This window comes from Haliotis asinina, chromosome 12, assembly GCF_037392515.1.
Source record: "Haliotis asinina isolate JCU_RB_2024 chromosome 12, JCU_Hal_asi_v2, whole genome shotgun sequence".
NCBI classification, from domain to species: Eukaryota; Metazoa; Mollusca; class Gastropoda; order Lepetellida; family Haliotidae; genus Haliotis; species Haliotis asinina.
The window spans coordinates 18,553,527-18,581,126 of NC_090291.1; the positions used below are offsets into that span (position 1 = coordinate 18,553,527).

A 27,600-nucleotide genomic window follows, 5' to 3' on the forward strand; every position below is an offset into this window, starting at 1 on the left:
GTCCTAGAATTTGCATGAGGCTCAATGATCTCATCTCTGTATCACTGAAGTGTCAGATTACCAGTGACTATGACAAGCTGTGAAATGTGATGCCTTCCCGTGCCATAGCGCCTGCGCACCCAAAATAACAACAGTGAACATCGCACGCGTCAGCATTCCTCAACGTCTGCACAACCTTGCTATGTCATTACGCACAAAGTGCACATGCCGTGTGCGATGCCTGACATCACATTTCATCGAAAGTGCTTTCCTCCATGTTTATTGAGGGTTATTTTCACAACTTTAAATATAACTTTTATTTTATGTAAATTTACGTTATGCACAGCTGGTTTTCTGTCTTTCGTTTAGTGAGTGAGTTCATATTTAAGTCATATCTGCGACATTTCAGCCATATTGCGACGAGAACATTTAACACTGAAATGGAATATATGTACACTATAAAAACCTGTCGACGATGGACAGTAAAAATACTAGAATATCACAGATATAAATATAAAACTAGCATGAAAAACTAAAACATTGTCCATATAGAAGACAATACATTATAAAACACGGGCTATAGATCGCCAACAACTGCAGAAGGTAGATTTACACCATCCCTTCAGCCGCTGGCAAGTGCATGAAATACTAGCCAAAATTAAAATATCAAGAACACTATGATTAAAGACACGGTAGATGTAAATTTACATCGAATGTTTTGGGACTTACGTACATTTAGTAAAGCAATCAACTTGTAAATAGACAACTTCATCTATGAGGTGCATCAATCGTTTCATATTTATAAATAACATTGCACCGTATGTGATTTACTGATGAAAGGTATCTCTGTAAGGGGCCTCACGCTATGTGAGTGCATTCACCGTGTTCACTGAATGGAGTCGGAGAACTTACGGCACTCTTTGGGGATATCACAAAGGCCGTACTGACTACCATCCGTAGACGTGTAGCACCAAGGTCGACTCTGAGAAATTACTGGGTTCCGACAGTATGTACTTGATCGATCACTGCCAATTGTCTTTTGAAAGTGGCTGTTACTCCAAATAATACAGCTTTCACCAGAGGATGGGTTCTGCATTGTTCCCCTGTATGTCGAACCCTTACCATCCAGCAAACAAACATGATCTGAAAATATGACATATTTTGTCAGATGCAGTAAATGTAGACCTCTGATATGCTTGATATTCAATGACCAGATATAGCAATATTAAGCATTCTTTTATGTTCTCCATAATTTATAGTATAAAGTGATATATTAAATGCCTAGAGCCAAAGTGGAATAATGTTTTTGAAGAGGATAAGGTTTCCCTAACTAAAGGACAACCATACGTTCCCTCTTGTAACAGGACAGCTACAGGTCCATTGTCACTCCTGCCAATAAGAAGTGTGAGGTCAGAGGCGCTGAGAAGAAGATGACTAGAACACGTCACAATTTAATTCTGGACTCACAATAGTCCAGAAACTCTCAGCACTGTGGCCACTCTCTCACAAGGGATTTCGCAAAATTAAACAGGCAGCTGTTATGTATGTGTGCTAAGGATGAAAAAATGAAAAAATTTTTTTTCGAAAACTCAAAATTTAAACTCGTTCGCCCATGGGCACGCCCATGGGCGAACAGTGGCCAATGGGTAGGCCCATGGGCAGGCCCATGGGCGAAAGTGTTTCATTTCATCCAGAATGAATGTTTTGGAGGTTGTAAATGAATGAAAAAATGTTAATAAGTATCATGACACAAATTTCAGCTTGTTGTGACTTGACTCTGCTAACTGACAGCGATTTTGAAAAATCTCGCCCATGGGTGAAAAACATATTGGCCCATGGACGAGAATAATTAATTTCATTGAAACTACATGTTTTTTTTTTCCAGGCTGTGCAGTTTTTCAATAAATGAACGTGTATTTATTATTGTCTTGACACGAAATTAAGCTTATTTTGACTTAATTCGGCTAATTAAGAGTGATTTTTCAAAAAGACTCGCCCATGGGCGAAAACCATTTGGCCCATGGGTGAGAATATTTACTTTTACTCAAAATACACCTTTTCCCATGTTTTGGAGGTTGTGAATGGATGAAAGTATGTTCATAAGTATCATGTCACAAAATTCAACTCATTTTGAATTAATTCCGTTAATTTAGAGCTATTTAACAAAATCTCAACCATGGGTGAAAAACATTTTGGCCCATGGGCGAGAATATTTCCTTTTACCCCAAACACATCTTTTCCAATATTTGGAGGATGTAAATGAATAAAAGTACATTTATGAGTATCATGACAGAAATTTCAACTCACTTTGACTTAATTCCTCTAAATGAGAGCAATTTTGAAAACTCTCGCCCATGGGAGAAAGACATTTTGGCCCATGGGCGAGAATATTTGCCTTCACTCAAAATACATCTTTTCCTGTGGTTTGGAGGTGTAAATGAATGAGGATATATATATGAGTATCATGGCACAGAATCCAACTCATTATGACTTAATTCTGCTTATTGAGACCGATTTTCAAAAACATCTCGCCCATGGGCGAAAAACATTGGGCCCATGAGCGAAAATCTTTCCTTTTCACTCCAAATACATCTTTCCTAATGTTTTGGAGGATGTAAATGTATGAAAGTGCCGTTGTGAGTATCATGACACAAAATTCAACTGATTTTGACTTAATTTTGCGACTTTAGGAAGATTTTTTTAAAATATGCCAGAATAATCACTTTTACTCAAAATACATCTTTTCCCGTGTTTTGGATTTTGTAAATGAATGAGGATATATTTGTAAGTATCATGGCACAAAATTCAACTCATTTTGACTTAATTCTGCTAATTTGTAACAAGTACAAGAATCTGGATTTCCACTTAAATTTTCATAGTTTTTTTTTATTGTCTTGGGGGTTGTAAATTTATGAATGAAAGTGTGTTTATAAGTATCACGACAAAAAAAATGAAATCATTCCGGTCTTAATTCGACTAATCTCTCTCGTGGACGAAAATATATTCGTTTGCTCGTTTTCTTTATTTTGCAAACATATGGTTTAAAAATAGATGAAATTCTAATGAAAATTCAGTTTAATTTCGTGAGTTTAGTTTTATGTCGCACTCAGCAATATCCCAGCAATATGGCGGCGGCAATCCAGTGATCAACAGTGTGAGCATCTACCTGCACAATTGGGAACTGATGACATGTGTCAGCAAAAGTCAGCGAGCCTGACCACCCGATCCCGTTAGTCACCTCTTACGACAGGCATAGTCGCCTTTTATGGCAAGCATGGGTTGTTGAGGCCCTCTTCTACTCCACATCTTCACGGGTCCCGAACACAGAGCTTTACTTCCAGCAACATATACAATACACTTAGAATACTAAGCCTTGAGATTCTTTTGAATTTAGGTATTCTATAAATATACCAAAATTCAACCTATATCTATGAAGCTGAAGTTATTTGTGAAAGCCCTAATCAAGAGTGACCAAACTCCAGTGACTATGCTGGGACACATTAATAAACGGTGTTGTGAGATCTTTAAACTGTATTGAAATATGTCTTGTCAATTCCACTGACATTCGCCAAATGTATCTACCTAGTAGTTTTAAGTGTACCTACCTTGGTAGGTCACTCGCTTGTTTTCTTTACCATTTGTACTAATTAGTATGCGCCTCCTCATGCTCCAATGCACACAGTGACCTGATTCGTCTCCATCGCAACTTAGGCTGCGTTTAACAGTACTTCAGCCAGTTTACTGTATCAGTCGAAATCTTACAATGAATGAATGAATGAATGAAGAGCAAGAAGTATATGTGAATGAATGAGAAAGATATAATAAAAGAAAGAAGTACATATGTGAATGAATGAAAGAATAAATGATACATCACGGCCATCCCTTCCAAAACATGCTAAAGAACGCAAAACTATCGTTAGATCACATGTGTTAACATCAGCTTGTTATTGTCTCCCTGGTCAGGCGTAACAATTGTCAGACAGGTTAAAACAACAAACTATCTGGTTGACTGCACAGCTACCTGTTGACGTAGTATACCCACAACACCTACTTTTCCTGCGTAACCTTCATCTACATCACCACCCTTAATATATTGAGCAGAGAGCACAGAAGGCCCTATAGCTGTAACCACTGAACCGTGGCGTCTCTCTGCTCCCAAGTTCCCAAGTGGGGGTGTCCTTTTCTACCTATTCCATTGATCTTTAAAACATCTAACACGCTCAACGCATGCATTTTTTTACTCAAATGTGATGTTATACATATCATAAGAGTATTTTTTATGTGTTAGTCAGTTGATAAATTATTATTTCATGATACATATATGTACAATATTTTGCTTCGATTCTGTAACTACCCACATTATGACATTGAGACCATTCTGATTTATCTAGTAAAATACGATTGTATAGTTTTGAGTTTGAATCTTGGCATATTTTACCGGTTTGCCACTTTTGCACTCTACCTATTTAAAGGGGGCGTGCATATTTTGGTGGTTTTTAGTATTCCATCTATTCATTTGGATTTATTAATTTATTTGTTTTTGTTTTGTTTTTTACAGCTAGTGGGCCTGTTAGTCTGCTTTGATAACTGTAAATTTATTCTGACGTTTGACGAGCGGAACATGAAGTGTTGTTATCATGTATGTTATGTAATTATATTATTGGTATGGAGCGACATTGATATGTATGTTTATGCTTGACAATCCAGTCCCGATTACTTGAGGAGATTAGTTTAAACTATACATTAACGTATCCATACTATTAATGTGTAATCATTATATCGGGCTATGAGGAATACGTAATGTAATCAAGATTGACTTTGCGTTTACTTTTCTATTTTTTAAATAAATTTTCACTATTTTTGCTACACAGATTTACTTTGGCTTCCGTGATTGTTGTCTCTAAGTATTTTAGAAATTATGTTGTTGAGACAACTGGAACTGTTGATCTGCAGTCTTTCAAAATTCATTTTCACGAGATATATTCTCCCTTTTTACCAGTTCTCAGAATGAACATATAGCTGTTTACACAAAGGTATCTTCCCGTAAAATAAGTAGGACGAAACGTGAAGCATAGCAGCGCATTTGCCATAACTGAAGTTGTTAAAATGATCCTGAAAACTGTCATTTTCAACATTCACCTTGCAAGCAATTTTACCAAGAAACTAAATAACTCATTACTACTGGAAGGAGTGAACTGAAAGCCCATTTTAACTGAAGTCACTGATTGAACTCGCTAACATCGATTCACTTACATTCTGGTACACGTGTCTTATTTCGTTTCCTGAGGACACACATTTTACTTTTTTATAGAAAAGCCGTGTCTAATCCCATAAATCAACACCGTTGTCACTACACCAAACGATTTTGACCTCGACCCAAAACAAAGGTTTAACTTACAGGACTACCTGTAAGATATTCCTTTCTTGATAACGAGTTTAACAGCTACGCCGAAATGCTGCTTACCTTATAAGAAGTTGTATATCCATAGAACTTTCGTATTTTTTTCCAAATGATCATGACCTGAACAGATATTACTTTGTCAGAGACTTCATGAGTGATTTTCAAGTTCTAATCCACACACTGATTTCCACTTTTTCATCATTTTGACTTTTATCTCAGTTTGTTGAGTATCTCAGCATAACTCGCAAAGACAATGGAAACTGAGCGGAACGATGACGCTTTCTGTTTCTTCCGCGTTCACTTACGTAATTTCCGCAAAGCGCCTACGACAATTTGCACCGAAAAAGTCATGTCTCGTCCGCTGGTCTTGTTTATTGGAGTATAACAGCTGCCGCTTTCATGTGTATTTTACTTGTCATTTACAAAATTCATCCATGGATCACATTAGGTCATTAGGAGACACCAGCTTTGAAATGAACAGGTGTTCGTGAGTGTATATGGATGAAAAAGACTGATTGCGCAAGACGCGCAGCCAAATATCTCACATTCAAAGGAAATCTCGAATTGATTGTTCTATAAGGCGTCGAGCTGACCGGTTGGTTTTGGTGTTGTGTATAAACCTCCTTTGCAAGAACTTTGTCAAGCATACCTGCTTTGTCCTTTTGCAAGACCTGCACATATTAGTCTTTGAAAGACATTGACATTTATGTGCAGGTGCTCTGGAAAACCTTGTCCGGCACGATATTCCTTCCAATTTAGTTATTGTGTGCATGCTGCATTTCAATTTTGGAAATGTGCTTAAAACATATTTTGATTCTCAAAAAATGTGGTTCGTTTAGCAAGCAAAATATTGCTTTGATTAACACTTCACCAGTACTATACAATATTACAGAATACACAAAACCGGATACACAAAAACGACAAATTATAGCATTGTGATTAGGGGTATATGGGGTTATAGGAGTCCCTTTTTATTCACCGAGACAAGTCCTACACGCCCTGGTGGGGTGTGGATTCGGGGAGGGGATAGCGGAGGAGATGACCAAGACACACGTACTCCATACGCTATCATGGTCTTCCTTACTGCTTGAAGATCGACCTTTTCTCACTGTGGTCTATGATGACTTCGGTGAACGGAAAAGAACTTATTCACTGTGAAAACCAGAAAATAGTTGATCCGTCCACGATTTTATCATAAAACACAAAGCTTGATTTTTTAAATTTTTTAACAGGAAACTAATTAACTTGTCAAAAACCTTCTCACAAATGTTCAGTGTTTCTACAAAGAGCTAGTCAGACACAACAAACCATAATTCTATTTTTCATGTTTACTTATATGAAAGATGTATTTGATGTAATGATATGTATGCATATGTTATTATATGATAGTTCATATGGATGACGACACATGCTTCATTTATATTTTGTATTAAATGCTGTATGGGTGAGGTACTGTAAAGCTTGTTCACCAGTCCCTATCAGAGTTACAAAACATACAAAAATACAACAACATGGAGATGTGTGGAGAAAATAGAGACATATGGAGAACAGCAATGTCATAACTGAACAGAAATCATTCCCTCTATTGGTGAAGGCCGTGTGGGATTAGTTAAACAAAGAAATCTAGTCGACCATGCCTCCTAATCCTCTTACTCCTTAAACAAACGACTTGCCTGGGCTGTCTAAAATTGAATTGAAATTTTTGTAAATTCGAGGTCTCGGGTAATACGTAAGGAGGTAATCAGGTGTCAACACTATGGCGTTCGACGCTCCGGACATGAAGGAAAACCAAATACGTTATAAAGTACAGTAATGTGGTCACTATGAGCGAGGCAGACAGTCTGATGAGCACAGCTCATTACGGAAATCTCTTGTCTTTGGAGCTGCTCGTTGAGACGCTGAAGCCTTCTGTCAAGTTCTTCTTTATTCTTTATTGTGGCCACTGTCTCACAATATGCAGTTTACATTGCTCACAGACCCTCGATTCACGATGACGCCAACTTTCTCGACTACTGTTCGTGCGACGACTATCATTCAGGAATTGGTTCCGCAGCTCATTCTTTCACCGAAGTCTGTGTGTGTGTGTTTTAGCTCGTTAATTAGCGTAGAGACGAGTCTTCTGCTATTCACGGGCATTCTCGGGCACAAGTTCTCCAAGGTAGTCGACGCTCCGGGTGTCATTAGAACAGTGTTGAGCACTGTCACACTCCACTGCTTTTCGACAGTCCTGTTGTGTATTTGATAAAACAATCGACAATCCGGGTGTGAACCAAAAGAGGATACCACCATTCTCATCGGTGGATGAAATGGGATGAAGAAACCCGCATACTCTTCATCACATTGCTACACCGTATTTACCATAACGAATGTTTAAATATCACTTTATGTAAAAAGAGCATCAAAACAAGCTGAAACCATGTATTATATTTAAGAATGAAGATTTTTATGGATATCAACTTCTTTATGAGAGAACACAACGTTTCGGAGTTAATGCTTACTCCTTCATCAGGTGTTGTGTTCTCTCATAAAGAAGTTGATATCCATAATAATCTTCATTCTTATGTATTTTCACTTCTAAATGACATTCAAAGACTTCATGTATTATATTAACATGGTACTAACTATAGTCGATTCGAACCACTGCTTTACAGTTCACTGACTGGATGCAGGCTTTTCCCAAGTGGCGGGGTAAAAATTATCTATTCTCCCTCGCAAGGCCACGTGAACCAATCAGAAATGGACATTCTTAAATGGGGTAGGAGAAATGTGCCTTGTACGTTCTTATGAACCTTGATCTTTCAGGTACATTTCATCATTTGTGTACAAATAATGGTCTAGCATAATGTTTCAAACACTTTAATACGTATTGATGCAGGGGCTCCATATATGTTCTTGTTTACGTCCCGCTCGTCAAACGTCAGAATAAATTTACAGGTATCAAAGCAGACTCACTCGCTGGGCCACTTGCAATAAAAAACCCAAACAAAGCAAAAACAGGTAAATCAGTTAATTTAAACAAATAGATGGAATACTAAAAACAACCTAAATATTAGTATGCACGCCCCATTAAAAAAGATAGAGCGCTAAAGTGGCAAGATTCAAACTCAAAACTCTTCAATCGTATTTTACTAGATAAATCAAAATGGTCTCAATGTCATAATGTGGGTAGTTACAGAATCAAAGCAAAATATTTTACATGTTTATGTACGATTTATTTAGCAAAGCCAGAAAAATCCCCGACAAACACGGCCGCTTCTCCTCAATACGTGGGTTTGTGAGAGTGAGGGTACTCCCTGCAAGGCTCACTCCCATTAGTTAACAAGGCGTCCTCCCATTTTATGTATTTTTTACTCGATAGGTACGGAAAATTAATTAGGCGATGTGGGTATGTCATGACTGGTTGATTTCTCAGGATTAGGTGAACTGGGTATGGCAGAGTCGATATACTATGATCATAGGGGATTTAGCAACCATGTTGGAGTGAAGGAATGACAAAACTCTGCGATAGATTAATGAGTGTCTTTTTTAAGCATTATGAAAATGGGAATGGTAAATTAACACAAAATGCCCTAGACCTGTCCAGCGTGTCATATATATATATATATATCATAGAATAATAATATATCAACTGAATAATACATAAAAATACTCTTATGATTATGTATAACATCACATTTTAATAAAAAGATGCATGCGTTGAGCGTGTTTGATGTTTTAAGATTAATGGAATAGGTAGAGAAGGACACCCCCACTTGGGAACTTGGGAGCAGAGAGACGCCACGGTTCAGTGGTTACAGCTGTAGGGCCTTCCTTGCTCTCTGCTCAATATATTAAGGGTGGTGATGTAGATGAAGGTTACGCAGGAAAAGTAGGTGATGTGGGTATACTACGTCAACAGGCAGCTGTGCAGTCAACCAGATAGTTTGTTGTTTTAACCTGTCTGACAATTGTTACGCCTGACCAGGGAGACAATAACAAGCTGATGTTAACACATGTGATCTAACGATAGTTTTGCGTTCTTTAGCATGTTTTGGAAGGGATGGCCGTGATGTATCATTTATTCTTTCATTCATTCACATATGTACTTCTTTCTTTTATTATATCTTTCTCATTCATTCACATATGCACTTCTTTCTTTTATCATTTCTTTCATTCATTCAGATATACTTCTTGCTATTCATTCATTCATTCATTCATTCATTCATTCATTCATTGATTGTAAGATTTCGACTGATACAATAAACTGGCTGAAGTACTGTTAAACGCAGCCTAAGTTGCGATGGAGACGAATCAGGTCACTGTGTGCATTGGAGCATGAGGAGGCGCATACTGATTAGTACAAATGGTAAAGGAAACAAGCGAGTGACCTACCCCTGTTGTAGATAATTTCTGGTCTGACAAATAGGAGAATACCCCATAAAACCTCGGACGAGGAAAAACCGGCACGGGCAAACGGGAATTACTAAAAATGGAGACCACACTATTAAAACGAAACATGCTAAACTGGGTAGGTACACTTAAAACTACTAGGTAGGTACATTTGGTGAATGTCAGCGGAATTGGCAAGGCATGTTTCAATACAGGTTAAAGATCTCACAGCACCATTTATTATTGTGTCCCAGCATAGTCACTGGAGTTTGGTCACTCTTGATTAGGGCTTTCACAAATAACTTCAACTTCATAGATATAGGTTGAATTTTGGTATATTTATAGAATACCTAAATTCAAAAGAATCTCAAGGCTTAGTATTCTAAGTGTATTGTATATGTTGCTGGAAGTAAAGCTCTGTGTTCGGGACCCGTGAAGATCTGGAGTAGAAGAGGGCCTCAACAACCCATGCTTGCCATAAAAGGCGACTATGCTTGTCGTAAGAGGTGACTAACGGGATCGGGTGGTCAGGCTCGCTGACTTGGTTGACACATGTCATCAGTTCCCAATTGTGCAGGTCGATGCTCATGCTGTTGATCACTGGATTGTCTGATCCAAACTCGATTATCTACAAACTGCCGCCATATTGCTGGGATATTACTGAGTGCAACATAAAACTAAACTCACGAAATTAAACTGAATTGTCATTAGAATTTCATCTATTTTTAAAACATATGTTTGCAAAATAAAGAAAACGAGCAAACGAATATATTTTCGTCCACGAGAGAGATTAGTCGAATTAAGACCGGAATGATTTCATTTTTTTTTTTGTCGTGATACTTATAAACACACTTTCATTCATATATTTACAACCTCCAAGACAATAAAAAAAGCTATGAAAATTTAAGTGGAAGTCCAGATTCTTGTACTTGTTACAAATTAGCAGAATTAAGTCAAAATGAGTTGGATTTTGTGCCATGATACTTACAAATATATCCTCATTCATTTACAAAATCCAAAACACGGGAAAAGATGTATTTTGAGTAAAAGTGATTATTCTGGCATATTTTTAAAAATCTTCCTGAATTCGCAAAATTAAGTCAAAATCAGTTGAATTTTGTGTCATGATACTCATAATGGCACTTTCATACATTTACATCCTCCAAAACATTAGGAAAGATGTATTTGGAGTGAAAAGGAAAGATTTTCGCTCATGGGCCCAATGTTTTTCGCCCATGGGCGAGATGTTTTTGAAAATCGGTCTCAATAAGCAGAATTAAGTCATAATGAGTTGGATTCTGTGCCATGATACTCATATATATATCCTCATTCATTTACACCTCCAAACCACAGGAAAAGATGTATTTTGAGTGAAGGCAAATATTCTCGCCCATGGGCCAAAATGTCTTTCTCCCATGGGCGAGAGTTTTCAAAATTGCTCTCATTTAGAGGAATTAAGTCAAAGTGAGTTGAAATTTCTGTCATGATACTCATAAATGTACTTTTATTCATTTACATCCTCCAAATATTGGAAAAGATGTGTTTGGGGTAAAAGGAAATATTCTCGCCCATGGGCCAAAATGTTTTTCACCCATGGTTGAGATTTTGTTAAATAGCTCTAAATTAACGGAATTAATTCAAAATGAGTTGAATTTTGTGACATGATACTTATGAACATACTTTCATCCATTCACAACCTCCAAAACATGGGAAAAGGTGTATTTTGAGTAAAAGTAAATATTCTCACCCATGGGCCAAATGGTTTTCGCCCATGGGCGAGTCTTTTTGAAAAATCACTCTTAATTAGCCGAATTAAGTCAAAATAAGCTTAATTTCGTGTCAAGACAATAATAAATACACGTTCATTTATTGAAAAACTGCACAGCCTGGAAAAAAAAAACATGTAGTTTCAATGAAATTAATTATTCTCGTCCATGGGCCAATATGTTTTTCACCCATGGGCGAGATTTTTCAAAATCGCTGTCAGTTAGCAGAGTCAAGTCACAACAAGCTGAAATTTGTGTCATGATACTTATTAACATTTTTTCATTCATTTACAACCTCCAAAACATTCATTCTGGATGAAATGAAACACTTTCGCCCATGGGCCTGCCCACTGGCCTACCCATTGGCCACTGTTCGCCCATGGGCGTGCCCATGGGCGAACGAGTTTAAATTTTGAGTTTTCGAAAAAAAATTTTTTCATTTTTTCATCCTTAGCACACATACATAACAGCTGCCTGTTTAATTTTGCGAAATCGCTTGTGCGAGAGTGGCCACAGTGCTGAGAGTTTCTGGACTTTTGTGAGTCCAGAATTAAATTGTGACGTGTTCTAGTAAAATGGTTTGGGTTTGTTCCCTCTAATCAGCCTGATGAAACAAACAGACAAAACTACTTCAACCTTTACCACACCAGCTATGGAACTAGGAAGCGTTGATTGTCTTCAGCTGACGCATAACTGTAATATGACTCCAACAATGAGTTTGCAACTTTGCCAAATTCACATTTTAGTAAAACATAATTCCTATCTGACTTCAGCCGGTCTCTCAAAGAAATCAAGTGTTGGTCTTCCAAATTCAAAATCCATGGACTAGATGATGTCATCATCAATGTAGGCGTCAATTCTTAAACAACTAAACAATGGCTGTAATGTCACGAGCTGCGTGTGAATGGCTGGGACATTCCTCAGTAAAAGTATAATTACTTTATGTTATGTTGGTTACGTCATTTTGGAGTCTTGAAAGGTAAGGCTCACTCGGAATACTCTGTCAGTGGAGTTTGCCAATATCCCTTGAAACGATCAAACTTGCTAAGGCACCTGAATGATTCTATCAATGCAGTCAGTGATTCCTGATATTGAATATAATTTGATTTAGGAACATCGTTTCCTGTCTGCAGAACCCATCCGTGTCATAAAAGGCGACGATGCTTGTCGTAAGAGGGGACTAATGGAATCGGATGGTCAGGCTCGCAGACTTGGTTGACACGTCAGTTGCGCAGATCGATGCTCGTGTTGTTGATCACTGGATTGTCTGGTCCAGACTCGATTATTTACAGACCGCCACCATATAGCTGGAATAATGCTGAGTGCGTGCTGAAACTAAACTCACTCACTCACACAATCCTGTCTGCAGAGCTTCTGTAACTAAGTTGTAGGAAGGCAGAACGAACCTTGACTTTATGTGTTTCATACAAACATCTACATCATGACACATTATTCAGGTACATTTGTGAAATCCGTAATTAAATGCACTTCGCTGACCCAATCGATTAGAAACATAAACTACGAATTGTTAGCATGGGGCTGGAACAGACACCAGTGCTATCAATGTTTACAGTGAAATAATTCTCATTAGTATCATACACAATAGCCACGGGGAAAGTACTGCTTGCACAGTAGTCAGCCTTTCCCATATGGATGTTGATACTCAGAATGGAATCGAGAAAGGATTGGGGGGAAATGTGAACCTTGTCATTGTGACAGGTCACTATGTTCTTGCATCAGGGCTTCAACCAACAGAATCATAAACTATAGAACGCTTACCTAGAAATGATTAAACATAGTCCAACAACGTCATTCTAAACCTACCCTTGAGCCAGTTTTCCTTCAGGTTGTTACAGTTTCATAGTATTGCTCAAAGGACTAAAATTTAGATTCCTGAACTGCTTCTTCACAAGACACAATACCAAATGAATGCCTTCATCCTATGATCACAATTTCTCTCAGTCTCTAGAAACTGAAAACTTCTTCATCATATTGTCGATGGTCATATGGGAACCCAGTAATGCTCCCTGAAACGAAACCATCGCTTCACTTCAATTTTGACCATACTAGCAATCACAAATGGTCTGGAGATCTTCCTAACTTGAAGTAAAGTTTGGCCAGATCACCCCATCCAAATGCCCGATTGCGACGACTTGTTCTGCAGAAGGTTGGCTAATGTAATCATACCAAAACATGGTTTAAGTGATAACATGTAAATCCAATAATTTGGACTCATAGTGATTTAATACATTAAATAAATTAAATCTTCATGTTGATTTCTATCAACAGTTTATCACAGAAATCTGTACGCAATCAAAATCAGTGTAAAACAATCAAACTAAACAAATATTAATAGTACAAACTTGATAGCGCTATGAACTTGATTAGGTTCTCAAATCAGATATCGGGCCAAATTACAATAGAGTGGATCCTACCCATGCATTTTTGAAATGAAAACACATACTAGTATTCATCAACATACACCGCACTCTTCTCGAGTCCACTCTTCTGGACGTTATGACCTTTCTTTCCTTGGAAACATGTCTTACTACTGGCGCTAGAGACGTTTGCAGCATGATAATTTGCCCAAGCATCAAACAGCAATTCACTTAATAATAACATATACGGGAGCTGTCCATTACAAGTACGCAGCTGCCTTGGCTACACTAGCTTTCTCTGTGCAAAGATTCTGACTTGTGGACTTGCTTAAAGCTGGTGCGCCTATACATAGAAGCGACAACACCATTCCCGCGTTCATACGAAATCTATGCCAAAAGGAGAGTCACTTGTATAACTGTGACCATCGCATGAGCATGAATTACAAGTGGAATAATGTTGATTAGCAATGGACGATTAAAATACTCACCACAAGTTCTGATGGGGCAATATTGCCACTCAACTGTCGGGTCGCTAGTGTAGCACCAGGGCCTGTATTTTAGGCCAGGGTTCCTGCAGTAGTTCTCAGCGTCCTCAAGCTTATCATCGGGGTAATATGATATGTTCGTGTGGGAGTGGGCATGTGGGATCTGGGAATCCCATCTTTGACAAGGGATGCCTGCTACAGTCACGTTCATGTGTCCTTTATAGTCTCTCACTGTCCATGTGTTGCGTAAACACTCAAGAGCTGGAAAGACCCGAAATAGGTTTCGTTAATTTCTAATTTGGATGGCCTGATTCTCGAAAGATCTATCTCAATTTCACTTTACATTGTAGAGGCATACAATAATCTACAGGATGTAAGCTGTCACATTATGATGAGTGCGAACAAAACGAATCTAATTCACCGCAATAACGTAAACAATAGTTTGTAGACAAGTTATAGCACAAGATCTGGTTTCATAAAGCTCTCTGAATTTGACACTATCGACTTGGGTCAAGGCGTTTTGTTCAGTGACTTTCTGATCCTCCTCACTTTCCTGTTTCGAGAATGCGGTTTTGGACACTATGCTATGGGCTGTTTATGATGCTAAGGTAATGTAAAATAGAAAAAAATGTTTATTGACTGCTACTCGGTATCCCACAAATTTACACAACTGCAAACAGGATATGTCGAAATAACCCATTTCGGCCTAACTGGGCATGCAGTGGGCTGCATGCATGCATATGATTACATATCCAGAAAAGCATATTTACTCGTAAAATCATTGAAAAATATGAATAGCTGCTGAAAACATTAGATCAGACTAATATATATATATATATATATATATATATATATATATATATATATATATATATGTGTGTGTGTGTGTGCGTGCGTGCGTGCGTGCGTGCGTGCGTGCGTGCGTGCGTGCGTGCGTGCGCACGGTCTGTCGGAAATAAGTCGCTTTGGACGAAATCGGCATTGCTCAGTTCTGTACTAATCTCACTGCAGTAAAGTCCTGATTTCACGTTTCCTATCTCCCTGCCACTGGAACTTAAAGTTAGACAGGTATTTCACACTTTCACATATCAACTACATAAACTGTTGAGATAAACGTCAAAAATCGGTTTTGCCTATTTTCGACAGTAGTATAATTATCAGTGTACATGAAAATGCGTTAAACTGGCGTTGAAGTGAAACTGGCAATGTGATCTGAAATTCTAATCTACAGTTAAACCCTTAGCCTTGCTAAAGTGGCCCAACTCCCAGCACAGGAATAGGGAGTTTCTGAGATTGTCAACAATGGAGGTGCTCAAAGGTGGATTCTTGGGCCGTTCATCTTATTACCACACTATATAATCAATCGTATACAAATTCCAGTCATGTATTTATGACCGATTTAGGTAATTTCAAAAACTGCCAGAGTCAAATGACATAATAATACATTTTTATACGATTGGTATTGTCATAAAATAATTTAAATATGAAATCTATATTTATTCCTTCATTTCCTCCCACGAACAGCTGCAATCTTAAAAAATATAACAAAATTGAACACATGACCATGAAGTACAACAATTGACCATAATATGTAATTTTTTTATGTAAGCCTTGGTTGACACTTTCGAGAAACCTGTTCAGAAAGAGCCCCACCCCCCTGATTGTGATTTAAGACCTGTATCAGACTTGCTGAAAATGATCAACATGCAACAAATGTATATTGAGACACATGTTTCAGACTTTAAACGAAGCTATACTCAGAACAGGTTCCATTAGTAAAAATCACCCCTCATTCAACAGTTCACAAACAGTGGAATGTACACCTGACGAAAAAAATCTTCTAATATATTTATGGCAACGTATTAACTCACCGATCATACTGTGTACATTGATATATTCAGTTTAATCTCATAATGTCATTAACTCCTGTACTGAGCACCGAATATGCTTGTATACAGATACTGTCATCGATCGTGTTTAATAGTTTTAAAACTAATGGTATGATAATATTTCTATTTTGTTTTGCAAACCTGTTGAGACATTTAATGTGATATTCTGTCAAAACTAAAGATACAAGTGGAATTGAAACAAATTACAAATTATACGTGCCAAAACAAATTAAAACAATAATGATATTATTCTCTATCATTATCCAACTAAGAGTCGACAAGCACGCGTAGGGCAAAAAACAATAGACTGAACTAAGGTCCGCATTATGTGTTAGAAAGCTAACTTAAAGGCTAAACACTGAAATGTCAAACGCTGTCAATGAAACCATTCATACTGATATTCAAGAGATTCCCCTAGTTATTTAACAAGGCGATCGAAAACCATTTCCACTAATCCTGCCATGTTACGAAGAAGTGAGTGAGTGAGTTTAGTTTTACGCCACATTCAGCAATATTGCAAGCTATATGGCAGCGGTCTGTAAATAATCGAGTCTGGATCAGACAATCCAGTGATCAACAACATGAGCATCGATCTGCGCAATTGGGAACCAATGACATGTGTCAACCTAGTCAACGAGCCTGACTACCCGATCCCGTTACGACAAGCACAGTCGCCTTTTATGGCAAGCATGGGTTACGGAAGGCCTATTCTACTCCGGGACCTTCACGGGTCTGTTACGAAGAAAGAAGACACGGGACATACATTCTGCTTGCAATGAAAACGTACCGATGAATTTAACTAAAAACGAAAAAGTAAGTCAAAGAAAATGGTCAAATAAAGGGGGTAAGAGCAGAAGTTGGAACAGTAAAACAAATGCACGTGCGGTATGTGATAAGCGTTAACTTAGACCAACCCTCCTTGTTCTCGGTGTTTCAATTAATGTGCGTACCCCCTTGTAATACAAACCAATAACAGAGGTTTGAAACCATGATCGTTTGTTAAAAAAGAGCAAGCTTTTATCCTCAGTTGAATAAAACATTCTGATAGTTGTTACTACTCATTGTTGCAGTTATGTATACGTCGTAATTAAAGAACAGTTTTGAAACTTTACATCCTTCGCTATGTTATCATGGTACACGCAGAACACCCGGGGAACCAGGCTACAGTTTGCCATGAAATGTATGTGGACCCGGGTTTTTTTCTAAATAGCTCTTGCCCTACAGGATCACTGGATGAAGAGTTATTTACAAAAAACGGGTCCACATGCATTTCATGCCAAACTATAATTCGCATGCGAATTACGCAGATGTCGAAAAGCGGACGTACAATGTCCACGTCGTCATCATCATGTCAGTTAACAATGGAACGGAGGTAGGTAGGGAGATAGACACACATACCATCGGTGTACGCTCTCCCATAGACCATGATCTCACAAACGTTTAGCGTAGCGATGTTGTCGTAGTGGATGTAAACGCTGACGTGTCTGCCGACAGGAGCAGTGTAGCACCTGATCCGTCTCGTGTACCGGTAGGAGTACGTTGAGTAGCCATACTTAGCATTACTGTTCGAGCTACAGAGCAAAACACGGTAACCATTACGCCACACGGATATCTCGATGCGGAGGGTTCTCAGTGCCGATGTGTCTGAAAAGTAAAGGAAGGCATCCATACAAAGTAAATAATAGTGAGTGAATGAGTTTAGTTTTACACTCATCAGTATTCCACCTGTATGTAAGTAATCGACAATCCAGTGACCAAACAACGTGAGCATCGATCTGCGCATCTGGGAACCGATGACGTGTGTCAACCAAGTCAGCGAGTCTGACCACCCGATCCCGTTAGTCGCCTCTTACGACAAGCACAGTCGCCTTTTATGGAAAAATAAAGGAAAGCATATTGTGCATCCATACAAAGTTAATAATAATGATCATAATGTGTCCTTAGATAGCGCTATACCCCCTAGCGCTAACAATGAAAAGTAGGGCGCATTACCGGGAGTAAAGTGCTATTTGATAATGCCCCTGACTGATACTTTACATGCGTGCTGGATTCAGTTCCATGAACCCAGTGATGCACACATGAAAAACACAAACCCGTTATGTTGAAAAAGGAGATGTATTAGAGGGGAATTTATTACAGATTGCATGTATGCTATTAACGTTTAGTGTGACGGCGAAGTGTGATTACCATGATCACAATCTCCAAGTCAGTATCTTTGCTCACCACTTGTTGTGATGGAGACATCGGTCACTTCCGTATCTTTGCCCAGATCAATGACAAACGTAGCGCCTTTAACACCCTGTATGCTGGAACAGGAACTTCGTTCGCCGTCTGTCAACGAGGAGACGTCCATGGCGTTGTTGTCCGACAGAGAGATAGGTCTGTTATACGCGTGGTTCTCATCGGCTATAATGGTAACGAAAAACGTTAAAGGCACAACGTCATACATTTTCGGCAAATGTTTGGCCTATGGTATACATATCAGGGCATATGCAATCACTTTAGTGTTAAAGGCACAACGTAATGCATTCTCAACAGATTTGTGGCCTATGGGATACATATATCAGGGTATATCAACGCACATCAGCTTCCCTTTGATATATTAAAAGACGCTCTCCCTCTTACGGCTTTCCTGCAACCAATAGCTGAAACGTCAAGGCGAACAGCGTCCAAACAGAGATTGTCCATGTTGAATGTAAACAATTGCTTCTATATCGAAAATTATCGCGCGCAGTGTTGTCGGTGTCAAACTAGTGTCGACCACAAGTTGCGCGTACAATATTTGGAAAGAGCGCTCCAGGGGCATAACGCTATGGCATTCGTTTAAATAATTTTCGGCCTGTAGAAAACACGAGAGTCGATTTAGTGCAACGTTGCATTAATTCATTTCATTTGGTAGCTTCCCCGAGGCTGATGGTTACTGTTATAAAAATAAGTCCATTATCTATAGAGAGAGGTGTTATGTGATATAGTGCCTTTAAATATCCTCTCGATTATGAACCCAAACAGATTCCGTCGTTCTAAAAGGGTGAATAAATATCTAAATGGCCACTGAAAGAAAGTGTTCTCGAACAGGGTAGCCATGTCACAGGAAACAGCTCGACACTGACTAATCATAAATAAAATAACCATTAATATGTATTAGACAAGACAGGAGTCATTTACAGTTAGATAAACGTTTTCATCAAACCCTCTGTTCGACACAGATTTCAGACGTAAAATGCTGTCGCACAAACATCCTGAGTGTGTACCCAACAATATTCCATTTATATGACGTGGCCTGTTGTATGGCGCAAAGCCAGACAACCAATATATTAATAATACGCCGTCAGGATACATCTACCAGCAGCCACAGAAGGAACCGGGTCACGGCACCTGATGACCGACTTGGGTAATTTGGGACCAAAACTCAGATTCGTCTTCTAATTCCTAGTCATAAGAACTATTTCATTGCAATTTTCCGACAACATAATGAGAACAATCAACATATACAACACTGGTTTTCATTTACCTGTGCAAGCTAACGACACTGACCAGGTGCCATAGGAAGTACAGTAGCCTTTCCCATGACCAGACTTGAGCGTGTAACCTTCTATGCAGTCGTATGTCACCTCATGTATATTATTTTGATAGTACGTATTTGATGGCGGGATTGTTATCACGGCGAACGGGCGTTCAGGTGGCTGACCACAATCAACTGAAATGTGAGTAGGGTTAAAAGTTAAACATTTCTTAGCGGGAGACTTTTAAAGTGCTTTGAGCATCATCTGCTTGTCAATCAGCTGAACCTGGGCCCTCATTCTCGAAACGTTCGTAGCCCTAGGAATCCTTCCGTTTAATCGTTGCCGATGTATTAAGAATGGGGTTGGGTTCAGTGGGTGTTTAGTGTGTGTTTAGAATAGGCCTTCAGCAACCCATGCTTGGATTAAGGGCGACTCTGTTTGTCGTGAGAGACGACTAACAGGATCGAGTGGTCGGACTCGGTTCCTAATTGCGCATATCTATGCTCATGATGTTGATCACCGGATTGTCTGGTCCAGACTCGATTATTTACAGCCTGCTGCCATATAGCTGGAATATTGCTGAGTGCAGCGTAAAACTATACTCACTCACTCGTTAAGAATGGACTTAAGTTTGTTCGCAGGGCTACGAGAAGAAGCCAGGTTCAGTTGGGTGTGTGGTGAGGAGAAGAGGAAAATGTTTATCGACTAATCATTCTTCATACCAACGTATGAGGAGTGAGTTTTACACGACCAACCCCATAAAGCGAGGAAGGTATTGTGAAGTGAGAGGTATGCGCCAACAGATGCATTAAATGTTGCGTAAAAGACATTGTACATATAATCTTATATAGGTTAGATTATGTCTTAAAATAAGATAAGATCTTTTAAAATACGATAAGATCTCACTAAATATCAGCTGACATAACCAGATATGCACAAAACTTATTGTGTCACTGGCAATCACAGGTCTGGTACCGACCAATCAGGTACTATTTTTCCAGAATTCGAACCCCCAATCTTATCATCCTTTCACACAAATACCACAGTTTGTCTAAAACAAAACACATTCCTCTCAGGTGAATTCATTTCCGCTTTAAGTGACAACAACATACCTAATGTAAGTAGGTGAGCATACACCTCAACCTTGCAAATCTGTAACATTCCCTGTTCGGCTCCATAGTCTACTTCAAGATGAATATACTTCGCACCACTCGGGTACCGTGACCTAAAACACTTCGCCAAGAACCTGGACCCTGCTGGTATGGAGGTGGTGTGCCTCAAACAGGTCGAGGTGTACCTTTCGAAGTAGTTACTACTGGAACGCGACACTCTCAGATTTGGTATGGAAGTGACTGAAATATCAGTATCAAACATAATGTTACACATTTCCAACAATATAAATATAAAGATTACATTGTTGGCTTTTGAAAACTTAAAGTGGGTCATGGTGCTCCTTGATTTTAAGTTACATGTTAAATGAATAGGAAACATCATATTGAGACGTTGAATGCAGTATGTGTGTTCTAAAAATCAAAACTAAGATGTGAAGCTGTGGAAATGTTAGCCTGAACTAACTGGGAAGACCAATCCATATTTAGAGAAGGTTCATCTGGTAACTGATTTAGGGATGTCATAATCATTTGCATTTAGAATTAAAGGAAATATTGTTAAATATATCATGGCACTGCTTTTAAAAGCAAAATAACTATTCCCGTTGTGCGTATGCAAGACTATTAAATTTAGGTTTCACTTGTTAAAAGTGAGAACCATGTGACCATATAACAGTCATTTCTGATTTTGACTTTTCAAAAAAGGTAACCTTTTTGAGGAAAACAAAATGGAAGTTTTCCAAAAGCGCATGCATCCTGTTGAAAGTAAAAGATACTTTCCACTTTGGCTTTGTTTTTAAACTAAAAATACTGAACCAAATTATGATAGCTGTTTTTTTTCTGAAAATGAGTGAGTGAGTGAGTTAACACTTAAAGTCACATCGGCAATATTTCAGCCATATCGTGACGGGAACATTTAACACTGAAATGGAATATATGTGTATTGTATAAATCTGTCGACAAAGGACAGTAAAACCATTAGAATAATTAGAACCATTAGATAAAACTAATATCATTATATGGACAATACAACATAAAAACAGGCCACAGACTGCCAACAACTGAAGGTAGATCACCACACTAAGGACCATGGTTCTGAAAGATTTCCTGTGTGCCAAGCTATATTTTCTGCAAAATATACTGGGTGGCGCTTAATTTGTTATTCACGGTATATTTATGATAGTATGACTGCTACGCCTGTGTGTTTTCTGTTGTTTAACGCCAAAACTTCACTGGTCTGTAGTATTTGTGGAAAACGTAATGCAAGTTGTAGTCAAGAGAATAACATCCAAATATGTGTATCTACCAAGTATCTGCATAGTCTTTGAGAACTGATCATTAACGTCGTCAAGTGTTGGGTGCCTGGGACCAATTCTAACCACATATGAGTATTTGTAAATTAAAGATTAACATCCTTGTTCGTGGCATTATGTATAATTAACTGTATTAACTATAATGTGTTTTTCTCATAAAACGTATCCCCCTCAAATCGATGCAATAACTCACAGTGCTTTAAAACAACATTGTTTAACCTCGTTGGCGGTGAATCAACATTGTTTAACCTCGTTGGCGGTGAATCAACATTGTTTGATAGTCATTAATTAATTAACAAAAGAAACACATCGTGTTTAAAAGCTTGACTGATACACAGGTATTCAGTTCGCTCTCGTCGCTATGGCAGGCAAACGTAAAGCTATCACCTTTGACACAAAGTTTCAGATAATCCAGGCTGTAGAATCAGGAGTAAGATCGAAGACAAACATCGCTCTCGACTTTGGCATTCCGAAATCAACACTCAGTTCCATTATTAAGAATCGCGACTCGATACTGGCAAAATGTGTCTCTAGTGATTTCGGCCCCGCCCGCAGAATTTTAATGTCAATGTACAAGAATAAAAATATGTAGCCCATGTATATACGTGTCTCTTCATCTCTATAAGCCAATATGGCGGTCAAACGTGAATAACGAACAACGGATATAGCGAACTAAATCCCTTGGTCCCTTGGAGTTCGTTATATCCGTGTTCTACTGTATAACTTATACTCATGCATATCCTGACTCGTGCAGAGATGCCAAACTGGACAAAAGAATTTAAACACGGAGAGTTATTGAAAAATGAGGTGGCAGTAAAAATAATTGACAATGTATATTTACTCATATTATACTAAAAATCCAAAAAGAACCTTAAAACATGAAACAAGGAAAGTAATCTCCATTAAGAAGCAAGCAGACTGAGAGGCGAACGGACGGACATTCTAAGAAACACGTTAGTACTAAAGAACATGGTGTCTAAATTCCTCAATGCATATTCCCTCACCAAAGGTATCATTCGGTAGTGTCACAGCTACTTGATAGATTGCGTAAGTGTCACCTAGGTAGATGCTCATTTTTGGATTTTCCTCAGATTTGGTGCTGCTACAGTCGCCGGTGAGAAGGCTCAACCCCTGATTTGTTGTGTCCACGGCGTTATCAGCTATGAATGTCGCGCCGGCTGATATCGAGATGGATGACGATAAGTTCCTGCTGATGTCATCAGCTGTCGCAGTAGTCGTCTGTCTCGCAGTGAACGATGCCGCATCTAGACTGACTTGATAGAAAATTGGTTGATAAGTAACTGAATACATAGCTTCTGTGACCATATGATGCTCTTATTATCTGTAACTTTTTCTCCATTTTTTTTTCGAATACCCATCAAGACATATTTTTTTCACTTTTTACTACATTCACTGTGGAAGACACAGTGGCTGAGTTTCATTGCCGTGTGCTGGCGTCTGAGTGCCTTCATCTGAGAGTGTAGACTTTAATCCTTGACATAACTATCCTCAGTTGCAAATATTACAGGAATTTGCTCTGCCCTGGTAAAGTGTAATCCAAAATATGAAATATATTACATCATATTTGGATTTTCTTGGGCGGTTTTGGTACATCTGGGTGTTTTTGTCTACCGTTAATCTCGACGAAAAACTAATTTCTCATTCAGCTTGTGGAACCCCGCATTAATAAATGGACCAAACAGCAGTGGCTGCAAAATATGGTGCAATATTCATGTCCTCGAGTTCGGTGCATTTATTGGAAATGACATGAGGCAGCAAGAGGTTCGCTTCCAGTGTTCCGGTAAGAAGGTCAAAATCATCCGTATGACGTGATGTGAACAAAAGTCTATTATCATTACTTGATGATCTATGCAGCTGACTGTGTGGCTGTGTACCCGAATACCTGTTTAAGACGCCAAACTGTGTAAGCATAATAACATCTTGAAAACGTCATCTTGGAATATCAGATTCTTACCGACTGGAGTGGGATTATCAGAAATTTCCATTTGACTACATGAGACATGTGCAACATTAATACAGTTTGTGAAGGTCAGTTGGAAACAACGCAATGAAATTTGAAGACTGAACTTAGTATGCCTATGTCGACAACTCGATAACTGAACAATACCCTAATTTATTCTTGTAACCTTTCTGAATGTCATCATCACAGCTTATCTTTAGGTTCAGTCACAGGGTTTAACCCTATCACCTGTCTCAATGCACCCGATGTAGAAGTCTTCTTGATGTATTGAATTCTGTAGTACATACCAGCGCAGCTGTCCACATCCTCCCAGTAACCCGTGATAGCGCTGCACTTGGTGACTGTGGAGGAGACATATGAACCCTGGGGACAAGTGTACGTCACGTTGTCGCCTTCGTAGGTTCCCGATGTGACAAAACTAGCGGAGGTGCTGTTCAGCGGAGGGCCGCAGTTCGCTGAATGATGAATGTTTTGGTTAATATACATATAGTTATAAGGAAAACGTTGGTGTTTAGGTGTGGCATGGCTTCTTATTTCGTTCTTTGGTTTATGTTCCATTTCACGGATTTTGGTCAACGCAAAAAAGGCGTATTTACTTGTAATTTATTGTCCGTCTATTATCACTTGCCCCGCCATGTATGAATGAATGAATGAATAAATGAATGATAAATCCGTTGAATAGCGCCTAATATCCAGATACTGTCTGCTCGGTGGCGCTTTACATAAAGATTACACTATGAAAACAAAAGATGATGCTTGAAAAAGAATGCAAAAGCTAAGCAGGCGAATGGGGGTCGAGGACTCGGACCCAAACTATTTTCAGAATAAGCTTGTTTTGAGTTTATTTCTGGAATGAATCCCTTCATTGTGGAATTTTCAGTTCAGCTGGAAGTTCATTTCAGAACACTGGGGCTTCAACTGTATAAAAACCTTTATCCCGTTCTAGGGATGTCAAGGTCAATCAAAGCACTGCTTGAACCGTTTGAAGTTTGGTATGAAATGAGACGTCTTTGAGACCCAGGAGCAGTGGGCTCATTAGGACTAAATGTGTGAGGGAAAGCAGCTTTAGGTGACTCTTTGAGGGAGCCAGTGTATCTCACGCAACACTGGTGTGACGGTGCTTCCTGGAACCAATGATGAGACAAGCAGAGCTGTTCTGTGGATGTACTGTACCATAATTACAGAAGACCACTATGGTGCCGTTTAGTCGGGTAATAAAATGCATGGACGTCAAATGAACTGCACTTAGTGAGAAAAGTATGAAAATTGTTTCCAAAAGGAGCATCCACGAACCAAAGTATCTGAACCTGAATCATTATGGAAACCGTAGATTGCTGCAAGGGAATCCACTGACTTTGAAAGTCCAGTATCCGCCGTTACCAAGTTAGGTTTCAGTTTCGTGATCGGGGGCTTCTATCACGAATCAACCTTTAATAAAGTTAATCTTAAGCCCCATTCTTAAACACTGCACTAAGGTATATTCGTGACTTACTATCACCATTGTGCTTTCTGAAAGGATGCTCCAATCGAAGTTCCACTAGTGGTTCTTAAGAGTTGTTTCCCTTTTTTGCCACCATCTTGACTATCAGATTCCGCCTCTGTTATAAGTTGCATTTACTCCAACAAAAAAGTGACGTCAAGTTACGATTATCAGGTCGATAATGAATTATTGCCCTTCTAATAAAAACACCCGTTTACACTCATTCACCGATAAGAAAGACATCTGTTTTGTCTTCATTATGAGAATTTCATTTAACTATAGACTCGTTAATTCAACCAAATTTTCAGCCTCACATTCCTATGCTTTTCATTTTGTAAGACTGGTAATTCTCTCTGACCCAGGTTTATAGAACTCGCAAATGCTCGCATCTCATGCTTTCGTCATCTCTACAAACCTAGAGCAATGAAACAGTAGCATGTAGCTTTTTGCATGCTTGCTGCATGTATGTCTTTTGTTCGAAGCCCCACTCAGAAATATTACATTTGAATTGGGTTGCTTGACGGGGCTTGACGCAAGAGAAAATGTTTATGTTGTGTTTATGAAATTTCAGACATTTGAAGGATAATTCTATGCACCTTGTATAAATTTAATTTGCAAAATTCAGCTCAAACAAAGAGACCAACTGAGAACCTACCGATGCACAAGGGTGTGGCCCCACTGTACTTTCCATTGACACAGTGTCGGACTAGATCGCCCGATGACAGGACGAAAGTGTCTATACACCGGTATTCCACAGTGTTGTTGTCTGGGAATGTCCTATAAGTATTGGCACTTGGCGGAGGCTCACCACAGTCGTTGGTTGGTAGGTCTGAAATAATTAGAACGTTGAAAGACTTGAAACTAACTACCACAAAAATATCACTTTTTTCTAAAAAAGATTTCAGTCACAGTTCTAATAAAACTTGGCTTTTTTATTGTTAGGATAAGATGTAATTAGAGACAGGGATAGGCTTCTGTGTTCATGCAATTTTAAGAACGCCGGCACCGTGAACAGACATTTGGGCAATGAGGAATGTCACGGTTATTTCATAGGGTGAGTGAGTTTAGTTTTACGCCGCACTTAGCAATATTACAGCTGTATGGCGGCGATCTGTAAATAATCGAGTCTAGACCAGACAATCCAGTGGTCAACGGCGTGAGCATCGATCTGTGCAAATGGCAACCGATGACAAGAAGTCAGCGAGACCTGACCACCCGATCCCGTTCGCCGCCGCTTACAAGCATAGTCGCCTTTTATGGCAAGTATGGGTTGCCGAAGAATTTCTACCCCAGACCTTCACGGGTCGATATTTCAGAGAAATGAATTGGTTGAGTGAGGCATAAAGCAAAGGTGCGAAGTGCACACATATGCACATGGACATTCAAAAATAGTGTATGCAAAAAGTTTCACTCAGAAGCGTTTTATTAATGTTCATGAAAACACCTCATAGTTACAAGATCAGTACCTGATCGCTACTGACACTCACTGCTCATGTTGCATTAAATCGGAATTTGAAACTATTTTGTATTGCTATAGTGAAACCTTTGCACTGAATTAATATTGAATTCATTGAAAATAGTTCATTTTGAAATGTTAATTAATGAACATTCCTTTGTTATTTCTAGGTTTCAAAATTACTTACGGAATTACTTCTGGTTAAATAAACGAACATGATCAGTGCCTATTTTATTATTAAAACGTGAGTCCAATTCACACGGGTTCACACATCGTGCAAATGTAGTGCTTGTTATTACGAAACCCTTACATAAAGCAAAATATACATGATTCTGAATCTTTCAGCAAAAGAGCTACAGTTAGTCTACATCAGGGTATTTATGTTGTTCTTTTTTATTTTGAAGATAGTCGTGAATACATCGACAGTGGTCAACAAGGTATCGTCAGAACATGACAAACACCCGAAGTGGGTATGATGGTTGTTGGCTTAAA

General features: G+C 38.8%; 1 protein-coding gene across 1 annotated transcript in view; it reads right to left on the reverse strand.

Moving 5' to 3' along the window:
- The window catches only part of LOC137257403 (uncharacterized), a 39,687-nt gene extending 12,541 nt beyond the window's left edge, over window positions 1-27,146 (reverse strand). The window contains exons 1-10 of the mRNA XM_067794735.1: window positions 27,140-27,146; window positions 26,308-26,481; window positions 24,460-24,627; window positions 23,196-23,492; window positions 20,882-21,121; window positions 19,778-19,963; window positions 18,490-18,672; window positions 17,665-17,910; window positions 14,381-14,638; window positions 892-1,122 (exon numbers count right to left, since the gene is read on the reverse strand). Coding sequence (XP_067650836.1) covers window positions 892-1,122; window positions 14,381-14,638; window positions 17,665-17,910; window positions 18,490-18,672; window positions 19,778-19,963; window positions 20,882-21,121; window positions 23,196-23,492; window positions 24,460-24,627; window positions 26,308-26,481; window positions 27,140-27,146 — 1,990 coding nt within the window. The remainder of the gene's footprint in view (window positions 1-891; window positions 1,123-14,380; window positions 14,639-17,664; window positions 17,911-18,489; window positions 18,673-19,777; window positions 19,964-20,881; window positions 21,122-23,195; window positions 23,493-24,459; window positions 24,628-26,307; window positions 26,482-27,139) is intronic.
- Window positions 27,147-27,600: the final 454 nt, after the last annotated feature.